General features: G+C 44.0%; 1 protein-coding gene across 2 annotated transcripts in view; it reads left to right on the top strand.

The window, feature by feature from the left end:
- ROR1 (receptor tyrosine kinase like orphan receptor 1) overlaps nt 1–16,256 on the top strand; it is a 171,555-nt gene extending 155,299 nt beyond the window's left edge. Inside the window, exons 5-9 of one of the 2 annotated variants that reach the window (XM_056356445.1) lie at nt 684–811; nt 2,003–2,320; nt 3,188–3,433; nt 9,182–9,393; nt 13,283–16,256. In XM_056356445.1, the coding sequence (XP_056212420.1) occupies nt 684–811; nt 2,003–2,320; nt 3,188–3,433; nt 9,182–9,393; nt 13,283–14,707 (2,329 nt within the window). In that variant the 3' untranslated portion in view covers nt 14,708–16,256. The remainder of the gene's footprint in view (nt 1–683; nt 812–2,002; nt 2,321–3,187; nt 3,434–9,181; nt 9,394–13,282) is intronic. The other variant, XM_056356446.1, reaches the window with a different exon arrangement.
- The last annotated feature ends 2,830 nt before the right edge of the window (nt 16,257–19,086 follow it).

Genomic DNA, 19,086 nt, shown 5'->3' with positions numbered 1-19,086 from the left:
CTATATACGCTTTAAATTCAGTCTCTGCTAGCATCACTCTTCTGGCTATGTTTGTCAATATTAAGTACAAGTTTGGCTTAAAACTAGAAAACAGCATGTTAGTTGCTTTAAATAAACATTTATTATTTTTTTTCCCCAGGCAGTTTGTTTTATCTTCTAATCAAGGCTGGGTATATTCCTGAATATAGCCTTCCCCCTCATGGAAAAAGCATTAATTTCATACAACATTAGTGCATATTCTGGCTAACCTGAAATGCCACTAACTGCTTTCACCAAACAGCTGAAGTGTTTTGAAAAAAATGAGCATTCAAGATCTTGTGAAATAGAAGGATATAATCCTTATATTCACTTTGCATTCGTTTGTGAGATACTGAAAACTACCTGCGGCAGTGTGGGAATCCTTTAAGGTTAAAATCATCCAGGGCACAAAGCCCATGCCATGCCCCTGCACTACCTAAAGACCATATAATCCCTTATCACAGGCTCTAAATGGAGGGGATGGCGGCATGTGGGCTCCCGCGCTGGGGGAGCATCACCCAGAACGAATTGCGGAGTGCAAGACAAACACAGTAAGCCCCTCGCATCGGCCTCTATTAATACAAGTGCCAGCTCCCTGTAGGGACATTTTGTTGCAAAGTCGCATGTGAAATGTTTCACCCCTTTGTGTTTATGATTGATTTCAGTGACGAGTATGAAGAGGATGGGTTTTGCCAGCCCTACAGGGGGATCGCTTGTGCACGATTTATTGGAAATCGAACCATTTATATGGAGTCTTTGCATATGCAAGGTGAAATAGAAAATCAGATTACAGGTAGGTAAAAAATGCATTTGCTTCTTTTCCACAAAACTGTCTCTTCCCAAAAAGTGCTAGAGTTTTGTAAAATAGAGTAGTGTTTTTATTTTCTCTTTATCCTCTCTTGCTGTGAGCTTCCCACCACAAAGCTTACCCGGGACTCCTGCCTTGTGCGGTGTCAATGGAGGGAGTCATCTGAAGACTGACAATCTGAGCAGCCTTCATGTCTCTGCTTATCCAGCTCCCCCAAGAGAAACTAAAGAATTATTTTCCAAGGAGAAGGGGCTGTGTATTTACAGCTATTCTCATAGCTGGGCTACCTTGTACTGCTGTTACCCAAGCAGATTTTAAAAGCAGAGGGAGACCAGACTTGAGTTTTATGTGGTTGAGATTATTTAGGTGCTGGAAGAGGCTACATAAATAATCCAGCAGGTAGTGTTTTCCCTTTAGATTTAGGAAAGAACCAGTTTTCATTGTTTTTGTAGGATATGCCGTGCCAATGGAGGTGCTGAATTAAAACTGAGGCCTCATAGATGTCTATCATAGTGCCTCTCTATTTTTTAAATATAAATTAACCTTGGCCAGATCCTAGCCATGGTAATCATCTTCTCTACATTCAGGTTTTCTCTTTCTGTCAGAATATTACGAATTCCTCTTTCCCCTAGAGTGTTCTTCCTTTGTTTCCAAACATTGTCAGTGTTGTGAAAAAGGTTGTTGAATTGCTCACAGGGAAGGCCAATGGTTTCTATACAACCAGCAGTTCATAATCTTACACCATTTTGTATGAAAAGTCATTTGGGGTAGTGTGAAAGCTGTCATCTTCCACCAAGGCACTGGTGCTGTCATCCTGCAGCCTGCAGGAACTTTCATTTTCACCTGCTGAGCAAAAAGCAGCCAAATATTATATGACTTTGCAAAACATTATAAATTCTTGGGGGGGGGGGGGGGGTATAATTAAGTTTGGGGTTTGGGTAACGTGCTTAACATTAATCCCGTGTTGAAAACCAGATGTACTTTCTCTGTCAGCAAAATCAGCATCATTAATAACTTCTAATGTAATTAGTGCTCTGTATTTCTTGAAGGCCCGTTCATCACCTGAACATCTGAAAATAATAGTCACAATGGGAAGTGGGGGTTGTACTGGGAAGGCAAGAGCACAGGAATAAAACTCCTACTGGGTTAAGTAAAATCCTTTTGTGTATTTTACAGCTGCCTTCACCATGATTGGCACTTCCAGCCATTTGTCGGATAAATGCTCCCAGTTTGCTATTCCTTCACTGTGCCATTACGCCTTCCCCTACTGTGATGAGACTTCATCAGCTCCCAAGCCACGAGACCTGTGCCGTGATGAATGTGAAATTCTGGAAAATGTCCTGTGTCAGACAGAGTATATTTTTGCAAGATCTAATCCCATGATTCTGATGAGATTAAAGCTGCCCAACTGTGAAGATCTTCCCCAGCCAGATAGTCCCGAAGCTGTCAATTGTATCCGGATTGGGATTCCAATGGCAGATCCCATAAATAAAAGTAAGTGAAAACCGCCTGTTTCTCTGTGCAAAAAGTACCACTGTGAAAAGGTTGGCTGTAGGGGCTCGTGCTATCAGCGTTGGAGCTGGTGCTGGGCTTTGAAAGCTTGCAGATGCCGTGCTCTTGAGTTACCCCACTCGCACACTTCTCCCCTAGCTAGGCTGGATGGGTAGAAATTCAGAAATACTTTTTCTTTTTTTTTCTTCATCTGCCTATGGACTCACACTAAATGCTGTTTATTGGTTTCAGATCTTTTCTAATTAATATGAAGTAGGAAACAATGGCAGTGTAAGCATTTGAATCCTGAGGAACATCCCTGTCCTCCCACAGCCATCCAAGGTGCTCCAGCGAGGCCAGGGGTGCTTGTCAGAAGGAACATTTGCAGGGGTCAACATTGGCCATGGCTGCGCCTGCCAAATGCAGCCTAATTTTAGACATCGGCTGAGCTCACTCTTTGATCAGACTGGGCTGCAGCCTGTTCACAGCCCTTATACATCTCAATAGTCAAATATAAAACATGGCTCCCACAAATTCTCTACCTTCATACGAAAATAATGGCTGCAATTCAGGTTCCCACTGTAGTTTTTACTTCTTTGTGTATCTTATATTAAAAACGCTTGGCATAAGCTGTTTTCATTACAGAAGCATAAGCTTTAAATCCTCCCAGGAATGTGAATGCAAAGCAGGCCTTGTGTTACAGCCACAGCAAATTGGGAGCCTGTGCTTCCAAACTGGGTTTCCCGGCCCTGGGCCAGCAGCAGTGTGCTGGGGCTGGGGATGCCGGTAGCTCACTGCCCCCGAGTGCTGCGGCCCTCTGCCTTGCCGCCACCAACTATTGCTTTGGATTATTATTTTTTTTTTTTTCAGATCACAAATGCTACAACAGCACAGGAGTAGATTACCGAGGGACGGTAAGCGTGACCAGGTCGGGGCGGCAGTGCCAGCCATGGAACTCACAGTACCCCCATACCCACACCTTCACTGCCATCAGGTACCCCGAACTCAACGGGGGTCACTCCTACTGCCGCAACCCAGGGAACCAGAAGGACGCCCCGTGGTGCTTCACCTTAGATGAGAACTTTAAGTCTGAGCTTTGTGATGTCCCAGCATGTGGTAATTACTGACCTTTTTTACGTTTTGTTTTGGAACAAAAAGGGGCACTGTTTTGTCACGTCCTGCAAATCAGGGCCTTGGGGAAGCTGTGCACAAAGTGTCTTTCTTGAATCCCTGTAAAGAGAGCTGTAGGAAAGGCTAACTACAGTGTCTGTAACTAAAGCCACAGCATCCCCACTCCTAGGAGACCTTTGAGCACTTACTGCCCATGCAGCTGGCAAAGTGTTGGCATGAAAATATTTTAGTAGGGAATACCTGAGCACTCATCAGAAGGTGATGAAGCAGCAGCATGTTGCCAGCCCAAGCATTCTAGGCTTTCCTGTTTGCCATTACAATCAATATAACTTCTTAGTCCAAATTAAAACAAGCAATCATAGAATTATTTAGGTTGGAAAAAGCCTTTAAGATTATAGAGTCCAACCATTAGCCCAGCACTGCCAAGCCCACCACTAGCCCATGTCCCTAAGTGCCACATCTACGGGTCTTTAAATACCTCCAGGGATGAGGACTCCACCCCTTCCCTGGGCAGCCTGTTCCAGGGCTTGACCACCCTTTTGGTGAAGACATTTTTCCCAATATCCAATCTGGCACAGCTTGAAGCCGTTGCTTCTCATCCTATCGCTTGTTATCTGGGAGAAGAGACCAACCCCACCCCACTGCACCCCCCCTTTCAGGCAGCTGTAGAGAGCGATCAGGTTCCCCCTGAGCCTCCCTTTCTCTGGGCTGAACACCCCCAGCCCCCCCCGCCAGCCTTGTGCTCCAGCCCCCTGCCCGGCTCTGGACACGCTCCAGCCCCTCCAGGTCCCCCTTGCCGCGAGGGGCCCGATCCTGCACGCCGGGTTCGGGGTGCAGCCTCACCAGTGCCGAGCGCAGGGGGCCGTCACTGCCCCGGCCCTGCTGGCCACACTGTTTCTGGTACCAGCCAGGACGCCGCTGGCCTCCTTGGCCACCCGGCCACGCTGCCGGCTCATGTCCAGCGGCCGCTGACCAGCCCCCCCGGCCCTTCCCCGCCGGGCAGCTCCCAGCCCCCTGCCCCCAGGGGCTGGTGTGACCCCCGGGCAGGGCCGGCACTGAGCCCTGGGGACCCTCGTCCGATCGGCCTCGGCCCCTCGACGCAGCCTGCCCAGACCCCCCTGCAGAGCCGGCCGACCCCCCGGCAGATCAGCACCCCCCAGCTCGGGGCTGCCTGCAAACCTGCTGAGGGTGCGCTCGATCCCTCGCCCCGGTCATGGGTGAAGGTGTTAGAGGGCTGCCCCCCGCCCGCACCCTGGGGACGCCCTTGTGACCAGCGGGGTGTAACTCCATTCACCACAAGTCTCTGAGCTCGGCCACCCAGCCAGGTTTTTACGCAGAGAACAGCACACCTGAACCAGCCGTCAGCAGCCAGAATAGGGTCACAGAAGTTGCACTGTTGACGCTGATCCACAAAGTCATTGTAGAACATTCTATATTTCACTTAGTTTATTAAGAGCCATTTTCATAAATGCAAACCTTGCTTAGTAGAGCTCAGGCCTTATTTAAAAAATAAAGATCATCTTGCCAGACCCTTTTATCTGTCTCTTAAGTTTGTGTTCACAGAACTGCCCTGGCTGCATTTTGGTTTTGCAAAATGAACAAAAATGGAGATTCAGCTCTCATTTTATTCTGCTTTTCTGAGACACAGAAGCAGTGGGTGGAAGACCTGAACAAATAGTTCCTAATTGTTTTATCGGCATATAGAAATAACAGTGCTGATAGCGTGCCAAGAAAAAAACACAGCAATTTGCATAGACGTGCCAGAAATGCACCCAGAAATGTTCTGGAAATTCATGGTGCAAAGTTTCACCCAAATTTTATGTTGCCTACAAGTTGTCCCAGTAACATTACCTTTCCCCTGGGAAAGGAGATACCTTTTGATGTTACTGTTCGATAGCCAGAACCAAATTAAATTATTTCTGGTTATGGTTATGAGCATTCCTGCAGTGAGACATGTTCTGAGCCTACTCCAAAGTCTTTTTCAATTAATGGAAAGATGGGAATCGATGCCAAAATAGGATCTAAATTATGTTCTTACTGAAAGAGTAGATCAGGGGAAAGGCAGACAGTCTGGGCTGTATCATGTGCACCTCAGTTTTGGGCCCCTCACTTCAAGAGGGATGTAGAGGTGCTGGAGCATGTCCAGAGAAGGGCAGCAGGGCTGGGGAAGGGGCTGGGGGTGTTTAGCCTGGAGAAAAGGAGGCTCAGGGGGGATCTTCTCGCTCTCCACAACTATCTGACAGGAGGTTGTAGCGAGGTGGGGTCTGTCTCTCCTCCCAAGTAACAAGTGGTAGGATGACAGGCAGTGGCCTCAGGTTGTGCATGGGGAGGTTTACATTGGGTGTTAGGAAAAATGTCTTACGCTGGAACAGGCAGTGGTGGCATCCCCATCCCTGGAGGTATTTAAAGACCCGTAGATGTGGCACTTAGGGACGTGGGTTAGCGGTGGGCTTGGCATTTCTGGGCTAATGGTTGGACTCGATGATCTTAAAGGTCTTTTCCAACCTAAACTGTTCTGTGATTCTGTGTATGGTTTTTAGAATCCTGTATCTCTTTTGCTATTATTCCACTGCATTTAACTTCAGTTATTTTTTTTGTGTGAGGTGCAGTGATAGACTGACTACCCGAGAGTAGTTCAATCTATACAGACTGTTCTGAAGATCTTTTTCAGCACTTCAGTACGAAAATCTGGATCTAAGTAGCAGTCAGCAGGTCTCCCCTTAGCATACTGTCCCCTCTGGGCTCTCCACCCCGGAGCTGCATGGCTGCATATGCTGGGCTGAGCTGGGTGAGCAGAGGGAGCTCAGCTCCGGGGGGGGTGGGGGTGGGGGGGTGGGCAGCTGAGTTTGGGCAAGCTGAGGGGTCATGCATGTCCACCAGCAGCGATGCTGTTGAGCTTGCTGTACTACACTGTCGCTGTACAATCTTTCAGCCTTGTGCATTTTGTGTTTTCCACAACTTCTGGATAATGGGTAATTAAAGAGTTGATTGGGGTGGGCTGCTTGCCAGGCCCCCTCTAGATGGGCTCTGAGATCCCAGGGCTGGCTCAGTCTTTTGATCTGGAATAGCTGAAAGCAGGATGCTTTTGGACGTGTTGCAAAGTCTCTGATTTGGACGTTTTACTAGATAATAAACAAGATAGGCTGGGTGGCTTGAAGAATTCCCGACAAGGGTTTTAATTATGTCTCACCACTGCCTTAAATGGTACTGGCAGTACGGCTGAGTTATATGGCATTATTATTCTAAATACAGACAAATAGAGCTGTATCAGGTGAGTAGTAATTTAATTGGTAAATGCTAATATGCATATTAAAACCAAAATACCATGTGGGACTTGCATTCCGTTGGTTTTGCACTGGTTGAAAGAGCCATTTCAGGCGCATTTTAATAAGTATTGTGCATTCTGCCTCACCAGGACATGCCTAGATGGGAAATGGATTTAATTAGGGTGGCTCCCAAGAAACCTATTAACCTAATGAGGCTTCACTGCAGGGGCTGCTACTTAATAAGAATAATAATTCCCTTTGACTGGAATAGCTCAGGTGATGAACTAGTGCCCAGGTCTCGTCTGCCTCATGCTGATGCTTTCTTTTTCTTCCTTCAACTGTATCTTTCAGTTGTCTCATAAGCTGCAATAGATTCATTTCATAGAAGTTTGTCAACTTGAATATAGGAAGATGTGAAACATGGAGTAATTCAAGCATGAGGCTTAGCAAAGACAAACATAAGAAGGATTTGAAGGAGAGGGGAAAGGCACAGATAGTGTGTCTGTGTTAGAGAGCAGCAGCTCACAAAGGAGACCTACAGTGGGTCCGTGCTGTAGAGCTGAATGTTCACTGAAGACAGGGTGAGAGCACAGGCTGCCCTTCTGCTGGGCACAGGGAGACTGTAGTGGGGACAGTGCTTTAGTCCTCTGTTGTTTCCCAGAGGCCATAGAAATATTTGAACCACCTCTCCTCTCAATTAAAGAACAGATGGCACTACTTACTCTAAAAAGAGTGGACAAAAAGGAGGGCAGGGAGAGCAGCGCAACAGCGTGAGCCTGTAAGAGGAGAGGAGTTATGCAAAATGACATCTAGAACCATTTGAACTTTGCCTCTGTCACAATTTGAGTCAAACCCAAGCTTCGGATCAAGTTCATGTTTAATTAAGTGCATAAAAGATATCTGTGTGGGCTGCTAAGCACTTCTACAAATCCAGTCTGGAAAACACAGACAAACAAACTGAAATGACCCTGCAGGAATAATAAAACATTCCCCATTCTGCCAGAATCCACTAAGCCTGATGCTGCCACAGACCTTCACAATCTCAACCAGGCTACAGCCACCAGTCCCGCAGCTCAAGGTGATCCTCAGAGTTCCTGGGGTGCCCTATAGTTAGTGTGTTAATCCATGCGTAATTATACCCTAAATTTTATGAATGCTCCTGAGAAATGCCAAAGCAAAGCAGGTTTCGGCGTCCCCGTGCTCAGAGCAGCCCGGCTGGAAGGTATGTCCTTGTCAACCCAAGCAGGTGCTGCATGAATGCAAGGACGTGAGCTCCTTCCCGAAACCCGTCTCTCCTCTCTCACGGCACCTTCCCTCTGAGCACTGTGCCCTGTGAAACCGGAGCCAGCTGGAGGGAGGCAAGTGTCCAGCGTTCCAGCTGTGCCTTGCCGGGCAGTGGTAGAAGAGGTTTTCATATTTCTAAAATTAATCACTCCCTAGCTGTGAAGAGAGCTGTGTGCAGAGGGAGCAAATATTGCAGCTAGCATTCGCACTATGTGCAATAAACTGGCTTCCCAACCTCTTCCGGATCCTTCTTTTTTATCCATGCTCTAGCTTCCTCTCAGCTACCGTTGCTGCGTCCTTTGTGCCAGCATCTGCCACCCTGCTCAGATGACCACTATTACTGTATAGTTGGTAGAGGGGTGGGTTTTCCCATTAGCTCGTTAATCCTATTAAGACCAAGTTCTCGGTAGGTAAGATCTTTTTTTAAGATTATGCTACAGTTTTTGTCTGTGTTCAGACTTTCTGAAGCCCTTTCCTGACTTTCTGGGATGAAAAACAGGACTATACTCTCTATTTCTTGCCATGCAGTTCCTCCCGTTTCCCAGGTGTTCTCCATTTCTTCTGCTCTGGAGTTCCTATTCATCCTGTTCCTGCACCTAACACTAACTAGAAAACGACTTTTCTGTTTCACATGTTGTTTGTTCCAGTGCCCTGGGTGGCCACACAAATGCTTCAGTCGGTGCTAGGAGATATTGAGATCAGGAGGCTGGAAATAAACAGGGGGATAAACTATTCTTTTTAATGGCTCCCCACATTTTTGTTAGATTAAGGAAACTATGGCACCAAATCCTAATATGCATATTAAAATAAGGAGGCTATAATCCCACCAAAGCCTTTCTTCCATCAGCTGTCTTAGAAATTAACTTTTCTGTGGACCTTCGTTTCACCCCAGTCAACAGCCATGTCACAGTATTCACCTATTTCATGACCATAAATATGTTTGAACTGACGTGCTGCAGGGGGGAAGTTGTTCCTGGTCATTCTGTGTTCTTACAGAAATGTTACTCAACAAAATTAATTGCTCTGTTAATATTAGGGAAAGAAAACAGCATTCAAGGTGGATTGTAGTGGTGTTATCGGGATGTTTTACTCTTAACACTTCCAGTTGATCCAGGGATGTACTTGACACTGTGGGATACTTCATTCATTGGTTTGGGTCTTTTTTTTTTTTCTTCTGAACCAGATTATAAGGATTCCAAGGAAAAGAATAAAATGGAAATCCTGTATATCCTGGTGCCAAGTGTTACTATTCCCCTGGCCATAGCCTTACTCTTCTTCTTCATCTGCATCTGTCGCAACAATCAGAAGTCATCCTCCCCTCCCGTTCAAAGACAGCCTAAACATGTAAGAGGACAAAATGTGGAGATGTCAATGCTCAACGCCTATAAACCAAAGGTAATCCCTCATTTCTGCTTTGACATTTGCTGTCTGTAAAGGCGGGGAGTGAAATGCTTTGATCAACTCAGCACTGAAATACTAAGCTGATTTCCAGCTTGCAGTTTCTGCTGGTGCCTTCAGCTGTAATTTTTGTAAGGACTTTTCTCATCAGCAGGATAGCAACTGTGCTGGACCCGTGGAGGTAATTCCTCTGTGTCCATGTACCTGGATAAATAGGAGCTGGAGTTTTTTTGTATTAAAGCGAGCAACCCATTAATGAAGCATCTCTAAATCACCTCGTTTAAGTTAGAGAGTAGTGCGGATAACGATGTGATTCAGCATTTTGTCAAGAGAGTTTTTTCATGGGTCTGTTGTAGTCCTATGTCATCTCTCGCTCGGCCGAAATCACTTTGGAAAGATTTGTTCCTTGTTTTTTCAGGCTTGCCCTTTCTCTTAAATTCCTTTTAAAAAAGAGGAATTACCAAAACAGGGCCTTAGAAGTCTGCCTGCTGTTTTGGCCAGCACAGCTGATGCGTAGCGGCTCCTGTTGCCGGTATTGTTTTGCTTCACTGCAGTCCCAGGTTCATGAAGCATTTTTAAAAATCATTTAAGATTTAGGCATGATCAACCTTTAGCTCCTTGCGTATGGGCAGGGCAGCCAAATTGCAAACCTGTGGCGTTTCAGGGCTATAACTGCCTTCTGCCACCTACAGAAAGAATAACGCCCTGGAAAGAATATTTGCCTTGGTTCTCACACCCTGCCAGTTCTCTTCCACAACTTGATGAAGATTGTTCTTTTGAAACATTTCAGAGTGAAAATCAGTATCTACAATTAAGTAGAATAGAAACTGTGTAGACTGTGGTATCTGAAAGAGTCATGCCTTTGGGTAAGCTGTTATTTTTGTTAGAAAATGACATAGAAAAATGAATCCAAAGTCTGATTTTATTGAGTTTAGCAATGTGAACTCTAGCCTTCAAGCATTGCTGCCGTAGGTATTCTTTCAGCAGAGCTAATCACTTAGCATCAGGGAGGCTCACACGCTTCAGGAGTAGTGTTCAACATCTCTGAACAAATTCTGGGGTCGTTTCTTCTGAAGTTCAATAAAGCAGCTATGGGATGCTGTTAATGCTTGGTCTTAAATGTCAGGTTTACAGAATTAGGTTGTAAAGAGTTAATTGTGACAGCCTAGGGAAAATGGAGTAAGTAGCTGTATCCGGTGAGGGGCTGCCCAGGCACTAGCTGCTCTTTCAGGGGTGCTGCCCTGTGTGTCTGTGGAGCTGCAGTCTTAGTGCAGCAGGGACTGGCACAGAAAGTTGTTGCAGAGGAAAATTCCAGCTCCTCGCCAGCTCACAGAAAGAGTAGGAGAGTCTTTTTAAGTCAGCGATAAAAGTAAACCCACAGCTGTGCTGGAAGATGCTGTGCTGCTTTAGCCTGTTAGTAACACCTACTGCATTCAGAGATGTCACGGGGCTGACACTGGGATTCCTGTTTAAATAGTGTTGCGGGCACTGGGAGCTGGTGATCTGTGCGGGGTATCTGTTCAGGATGGTCAGACAGGGTTTGGTCTGTTGCTACATTTTAACTCCTCAGTCCCATACACACTGGCCCTGGGAATTTATCTTCCTTTTCCCTTCAAGTTCTTAATTCTAACTTTCATGTACATCTTAGAGTAGCTATATATCAAAATGCTGGTAATAGTACAAAGACCATTTAATTAGGTAAGTGTCAGAACTACATCTTGCGTCCAACTGCCATGGAATATTCTGTTAAATTTGGATTTGCTTCTTGGTCCGCATTCTACTAGATATTTGGGATACAATCCTGGCTAAACTGAAGATAGTGGGAATGTCAGCATCGTTTTAATGAGGTCACAGTTTCCACCTAGACTAGACTGCTGACACGCTGGTGGCTTGTGCACACAACTTAGGAAAGCAACTTGCCCAGAAATGTTTGCAAATATAAGACTCTTTTTGTGTTCAAAGGCATATGCTGCAAAAAACTTTCCATCTTATTTATGATAATTCTGTATTTTCCCACTGGGAAACCCAGCTCTCCCTGTCTCAAATGTTTTGATTGCCTTTCAAACAAATTTTAAAAGAAAGGAAGTAGAATCCTATTTTAAAATACTGTATCTAGTATTAATGTCGACTTTGGATAAAAACATGCTTAGGCTTCAGGCTCCAACTGAGATAGATGTGTGTTTGCTCATGCAAATAAAACCGTTAGCATTTAATCCAAAAGCCTGTCTCAGCTTTAAGGGATTTTAATTGCCTTCCAAAAATATAATAAACTAAGCTCGTCTTGTCATTCACCTAGTGGAAGGAGCCGATAAAGAGATAGAGGCGGTGGGCTTCGCTCTTGCTGCTCTCCCTTTGTACTCAGTTTACTTTGGCGTGCTGCCTCGTATGTATTTTACACTTCTTTACATTTTGTACACCGATGTATGACAAATACTTGTCAAACAAAAACTAAGCAGATTTATAACCGCTTAACTTGAAGTGAGCCCTTCCTGCCAAAACTTTATGACTTCATTTTCTTTCATAGTTTTCCACTATGTTGGTTCAAACAGACGAACCCAGCCTCAGGTCAGACAAAGGTCATTTCACTTTCATTACTAAAATATAATTTACAATATGCCAGACCTAAACAAGTTTTAGCCTAAAGGATTTGTATAATACAAACCATCTGTTTCTCAACAATATAGCTAATTTCCTGCCATCGCCATACAGTCTACTGGCTGCCTGCTCAAATGGCTGCTATTATTATTATTGTTGTTGTTGTTGGTTTTATTAGTACTATTATTATAGTTATTGTTGTTATTGTTATTATTATTATTTTTTGTTGCAGTGATTGTCTGAAAGTCGTAAGTGGTCAATATGATTAGAATTCATTTATTCTAAAATGTCATTTCTTCATCATTTTTTAAAATGACAGTTCTTCTGTATTGCCACTGTAAAGCTGCTGTTACGTGATTTCAGGAATACAAATGATAATTTTTACACTAACTTATGAAACATAGATCCCACACTCAGTAGTCTTAAATTACTACCTATGGCTATACTGAGGACCCTAAATGAGTATGTTTGGGTCTAGGTGTTACAAGCACGAGTGGAAGTTAATGTCTGAGAATAATACAGCTTCTTTATGGCCTAAGAGTGAATATATGCACCCAGAATAACAATAGAGTTTTAAAACACTTTGCCTTTCTCCTTTGACCACTATTTCGTTTTTCCAGCTGACTCTGTCCTGCCTGGAAAATCCTGTTTGGATTGAACATTCCGTCAAGTGTGAGCAGAAATAGTCTCTACTGTGCATTGGAAGGTTAATAGCGAAGTCAAGGAAAAATTGGCTACAAGGACAGAATTTTTAAAATAAAAAAATATTCCGCTAAAACTTTAGGCCCTGGCCCAGAAAACGCTTCAGCATGTACTTACTTAAAGACTGTGAATTGCCTCAATTCCTGAAATTAGTCAGATTCAATTTTAAGCATATATGTGCCTGAGCCCAAGTATATAAATGCCTTTGCTGAAATGCTGATGGTTCCTGCATATATTTTGATCTAATACTTGCTACTTTTATCTGATCTTGTGTAGAGGGTAAAAAGTAATTCTGAATTTAGGTTTGGAGCATGGAGGGCAGAGATTAGGCAGCACTCAGCCCTGAGCTTTGCTGATGGTGGGATACTGGTGTCCCTCAGGCTGTCCCTGGCCCTGGGGCTGGTGCCGTCACACCAGTGCCAGCATCTCACAGGGCTGAGCAGGGTCGTTGCCAAACGGGTATGGAGCCCAGGGAACTCCTCTGCTGCCCGTTTGGCTCTCAGACATCCTGTGCGAAAAGGTCTTTTCCTTAAAACCACATTTTCAATCCTGTTTTTCTGACGTGGTTTTGCTGTCATTTCTTCAACAGAGTAAGGCTAAGGAGTTGCCCCTATCTGCTGTTCGTTTCATGGAAGAACTGGGTGAATGTGCTTTTGGCAAGATCTACAAGGGACATCTCTACCTCCCAGGCATGGATCACGCTCAGCTCGTTGCTATCAAGACACTAAAAGACTTTAACAACCCCCAGCAGTGGGCAGAGTTCCAGCAAGAAGCATCTCTCATGGCCGAGCTCCATCACCCTAACATCGTTTGCCTCTTAGGTGTTGTGACCCAGGAACAACCTGTCTGCATGCTTTTTGAGTACATGAACCAAGGAGACCTCCATGAGTTTCTCATCATGCGATCGCCGCATTCAGACGTGGGATGCAGCAGCGACGAGGATGGGACTGTAAAATCCAGCCTGGACCATGGGGATTTCCTGCATATCGCAGTCCAGATTGCAGCAGGGATGGAGTACTTGGCAAGTCATTTTTTTGTCCATAAAGATCTTGCTGCTCGTAACATTCTAATTGGAGAACAACTTCACGTGAAAATTTCGGACCTGGGACTTTCAAGAGAAATCTACTCGGCAGATTATTACAGAGTTCAAAACAAGTCTCTCTTGCCCATTCGCTGGATGCCACCAGAGGCAATTATGTATGGCAAGTTCTCTTCCGATTCAGATATTTGGTCATTTGGAGTTGTTTTGTGGGAAATATTCAGCTTTGGGCTGCAACCGTATTACGGATTTAGTAACCAAGAAGTCATAGAGATGATCAGGAAAAGACAACTGCTGCCCTGCTCTGAAGACTGTCCTCCCAGAATGTATAGCCTGATGACAGAGTGCTGGCATGATCTGCCATCCCGGAGGCCACGATTCAAAGAAATCCATGCCAGGCTGCGCTCATGGGAGGGTCTTTCAAGTCACACTAGTTCTACTACCCCCTCCGGTGGGAACGCCACCACTCAAACGACTTCCCTCAGCGCAAGCCCAGTTAGCAACCTCAGCAATCCTAGGTACCCTAACTACATGTTTCCAGCACAAGGTATACCCCAAGGCCAAATCGCCGGGTTCATCGGACCGCCAATACCTCAAAACCAGCGATACATCCCGATCAATGGGTACCCGATTCCACCAGGATATGCTGCTTTCCCAGCTGCCCACTACCAACCGCAAGGGCCACCCAGGGTGATCCAGCACTGTCCTCCTCCAAAGAGTCGCTCTCCCAGCAGCGCCAGCGGATCCACTAGCACAGGTCACGTCACTAGCCTGCCATCTTCAGGATCCAACCAGGAAGCAAATATTCCTTTGCTATCTCATATGTCAATTCCTAGTCATCCGGGGGGAATCGGTATTACAGTTTTTGGAAATAAAACTCAAAAACCGTACAAAATTGACTCAAAGCAGTCTTCCCTATTAGGAGACTCCAGCATCCATGGACCGAATGAATCTATGATTTCAGCTGAATTGTAAATAAGTGAGGCCTTTGTAAATATAACTATTTACAACACAAACTAGAAAGTCGTAGAAAAGATTTATATTCAAATATTTTATTAAAGATTCTTCTGGTTGTTTAACAGACATTGCAGCAAGTATCTTCTGTGAAGTGTAACTGCTTAACAAGATGGGCAGACGCAACCAGGCAAAGATCGCTGTGGTATGGATACTCAGCTCTGTCAATGGACACGTTTCTTTTAAGTGCCACCGACAATTCAAAAGGGGGAAAGGAGATTATTTTTTTTTTTAACTAAAAACATTTTATCATACGTTTTTCACAGCTTTTTAAACCTCTGGTGTGGTTTAAATCACAGAAACTTTTTTATACTGAAAACATATTTTAATATTTGTCTCTTTTTTTGGGAGATGCAAATATTCAGAGATCTACTGGGTGTGCAATTTCAGTTCCAATAGCTCGTTAAACTATTTGTAAATTTTGCAGTCAAGGATTATGTCTCAAATATGTGATCTGAATAAATTTCTTCAGGTAGGATTTTGGTCTTTCATTAACTTGGGAGTCTGAGTTCAGATTCAGACCAAAAAAAGTCATTTATATGACAGCACAATAACTTGAGTTATCAACTTGCAGTCTACAAAAGTCACCTGCTGTTGGCTGCTAAAGATGGCTGGAGTTCTAAGAAATTGCCTTAAAGGAAATGAAATTAAAGTGTTTTAATTTCAGAACCTGAATCAACTTATTCAAAGATAACATTTCATAATCTAGTAGTTAAAGCAGAAATTTTATATCCTTTTGTTGCTATGCAACTGTGTAATGGAAAGGCTCCAAACCACAATTTTATATATGACAATCAGTTTTCCCAGGAATATTTATTGTTTCAGATCAATGTGTAATTTCAGTGACTATGACTCCAGGAACCCTGAAAAAGGGAAACTCACATTCCATCATGCAGCAAATCCATTGATAGCAATTTTGTCTAGCAATTCTAATAATGTGAATTAGTGTTAACTTTCAACTTAGAAATATGACATTTGTGTATTTACTAAAAAAATCATTCAGGTATAAGCAATCTAGATTATTCATTTGAAACCACTTTTATGAGTTACAAAAGTGCTGTGTACATTACCGTTTTTCACAGACTTTTTTGTACTGAAAAGTATTTTTGTTGTACACGGAACGAGAACAATCTTTTGCTCAGTTGACAATGTTGTATAATATGACTTTATTTTTACGTTTTTGCACAGAAGTGTGATAATGTTTTGTACAGCAGAAGTGAAAATACATCTCTGCGTTTTATATCTTGGTCTGTTTCTTTTTGCTTTTAACCTGATGTAGATGTTCTTGAAATATATTATGGTGATATTCAGCCACTACCTTATACAAATATTTTTCTTTGTTTTCACTGCATGCATTTAATCACTGTATTACTTGATGATTGATTTATTAATTATGGGCATTTCAATTAGGCAAGCATGAAAATGTAATAACAAAGGCTATTTTATAATTAAGATATGTGCATTTTTGTATTTCACATGCCAGAGATGATATTAAACACTGATTATTTTATGCTGCTGTTTATTAAAATGTTGTTTTAACATAAACATGTCGATATTTCCTCCATCTTGGTGTAAGATATTTGAAGTGCTTCGTAATTAACACAGCACTGAAATTGCTCATGCAGCTCAGGCAAGGAGTCTGCTGAAATGCTGCCTTGAACGGGACACGACAGTTTTGCAAATAACATTTGCAGGCACAGATTACTGAGGGGTAACGTACAGAGGCTTAAATGAATATGTGACTGTAAATATTTGCAGAGCGCACCAAAGAAGCAGGATGGCATCACTGCCCTGTGAGGATGATGCCGTCTTGGCTGTGATCTCACCGGCGCCGCTCAGCTCTGTACCGAGGGCCAGCATCGCCCTTTCAGCTCCTCGCTGAGGTTTTGTGTCCTGCTGCATCGCCTGAGCTTTCACGGTACATTTACACGGTATTGCTGCAGCACCCGGAGCTGCCAAGCTTCCTCTCCATTGCACAGGCATGAAACTGTACTTGCAGATTAAGAACAGCCAGTAATCACATAGTAAGGACTTCTGTGACCTCTGAAATACTTTATGAACCTGAGATGTCAGCTTCCGTATGGATTGAATTCACATCTGCATCAGTAATGAAAATACGGTATGTGTCAGCTAAAACTTAGTTTTGACTGAAGATTCAGATAATAATTAAAACTTACTAACTTCTGTATCTGTGTCAGGTTATCAGACTCAGATGCAAAAAAATAACTTTTGAACAGAGGTGTTTTGCAGGAGTGGATGAGGTTTTGCTGTGAGCCGTAGCTATTAACATAACCAGAAGCTCGGGAGCTGCCCTCACACACGTACACGCACTTTGCAGCACTCGCTTGGCATCTCCTTCAACAGATGCCAACTGTATTGTCGTTCCCAAGTCATCTTTTCTCTCACCTGCTCCTGCATGCTTTCTCCAGTGGTTGCATCAGTGCAAACAATTATTGCAACTTAAGCGTCAAACACACTGAGAAGGAAGAAGCCTTTTTTCCTGCTCATTTTTCCTATGGGATTTCTTCACTTAGACCATTTAAGGGCTTAAAATTTCAACAGTGCCAGTTCAAAGACAGTCTGCCGTTTCCTAAGTGTCTGGTTTCAGAAACATAAGAAACTATATGCAGCCAAGCATGTCTGTGGCCCTTAGGTTATGCTGTTACTGCAAAATCTTCAGTAAAGAGCATGCTGTCAATGAAGACAACGCAGAAATAGGGGTATTTGTGCCAGGCTGGTACACAGACATTTGTGCAAAAACATGGCCAAAGAAGATGGTGAGATATCGTGATCCATGAGATCAAAGTATTTGCTCATTGCTGTCAAGCAACAGCCTTCACTGAGTGCACGTGTGAAGAAAATGGAAGTTCCCTTCAGGAGGTTCTCTTTTCACCTGCACAGGCAGGCATGGAACCAGGCAAAGGCAGCCACAGAGCCAGCTCACGGGACATCGGACAAGTGATGCATGTCCCATCAGGTCACAGCTGAATGCATTGGGCGTAATGCCGTAATTCAGTTCATTTCTGTAAAGAGAAGCATGAGCCACGCTCGAGTCAAACCGCCCTCCCATCAATACTACACGCGCTTGGCTCCCCCAGGACTGCCGTCTTACGCAGGTAAGCTTAGCTGTGAATTTGCATACTTAGCTTTGATCACCCTGATAGGAAAGCAGTAACCTAATACTTCATGGAGCAGCAATGGGAGTCATAAAACAGTCCCTCATACCCTTTGTGGTTTTACGTTAAAAAACCAGGAGCTATAGTGCAAGCCCCCTCACGGCTCAGTTTAGGGTTTTTCCTTTATTTGAAAGTAAGCTGGGTCCTTAGGGTTAAAATATTTTTAGACTCACAGATGTAAACCAGCACTGAACAATACACCTGAAAACGCTTGCAAAGACCTCTTCCTGCCCCTCTCCCGCTCAGCAGGCGAAGTTTGTGAACTGCGAGGCTGAAATCACAGTCTGGCTCACAGCCGGTGCATAGGGAACAAATGCTAACACAGAGAGGCAGGAATTCACTGGGGAGAGACGGGGAGGGGGGGGGAAGTCTTCTAAAAACCACTTAGATAATGCTGAAAATAAATGTTGCCAGAATTAAGGAATTACTCCTCAGGTGGGAATGCAAACATACAGATGAAGGCTATTTTCGTGGCAAACGAAGGAAAAGGGAATTTTCCAGATTCCTAATGCTACATGCTAGAATCATCATCCCTTCTTCCTTCAAAGAGATGGGGCAGCCAAGACTGTTGGAAATGCAGTAATGGATTGAGAAGCTCTAGAGGTTTGGAAATGAAACTCTGAATAAACACTGTTTAGTAAGCCCTCAATCTGGAGAATCTCATTCCCTCCAGCTTAGCTTATATTTTTGTAAAAGAGAATAAATATTTGCTGATTTAAAGACCAAAATGCAGAGTCTGAAATGGAGATGTGTATCCTTTGTTCCCACAGAGGAGCGATTACAGTGGGTTTTGGCGTTCTCTGGATTGAAAGCAGAAGGTAAAGCAGAGACACAACTTGTGCAGAAATTTGGGCTGGAAAACTCAGAAACACCAGCATATGTTTATCTGGAGCGTGAGAAATTGTCAAAAAGGAATCTATTATTTGCTTTGCATGAATAAGGATCTCCAAGAAGGTTGCTTGGAAATACTCTTTACATTTGCTTGTTGTTCCAATACTGTTCTGTAACCTACATTCACCAGGAGGACTTTAAAATGTCCACCTAACTCGAAACACTCCCGGCTGCGAGGCAGGCGGTGCAGACACCCTCTCAAATACAAACACATGCTGTTCCCTGCGGACCCGCTTCTGCGGAATGAGTACCTTCAACAGCTCTTGGCTCTAG

The sequence above is a fragment of the Falco biarmicus genome, chromosome 11 (genome assembly GCF_023638135.1).
Source record: "Falco biarmicus isolate bFalBia1 chromosome 11, bFalBia1.pri, whole genome shotgun sequence".
Taxonomy (NCBI): Eukaryota; Metazoa; Chordata; class Aves; order Falconiformes; family Falconidae; genus Falco; species Falco biarmicus.
Note: the sequence above shows the minus strand (reverse complement) of the source record. Positions and strands in the feature narration are given on the sequence as shown.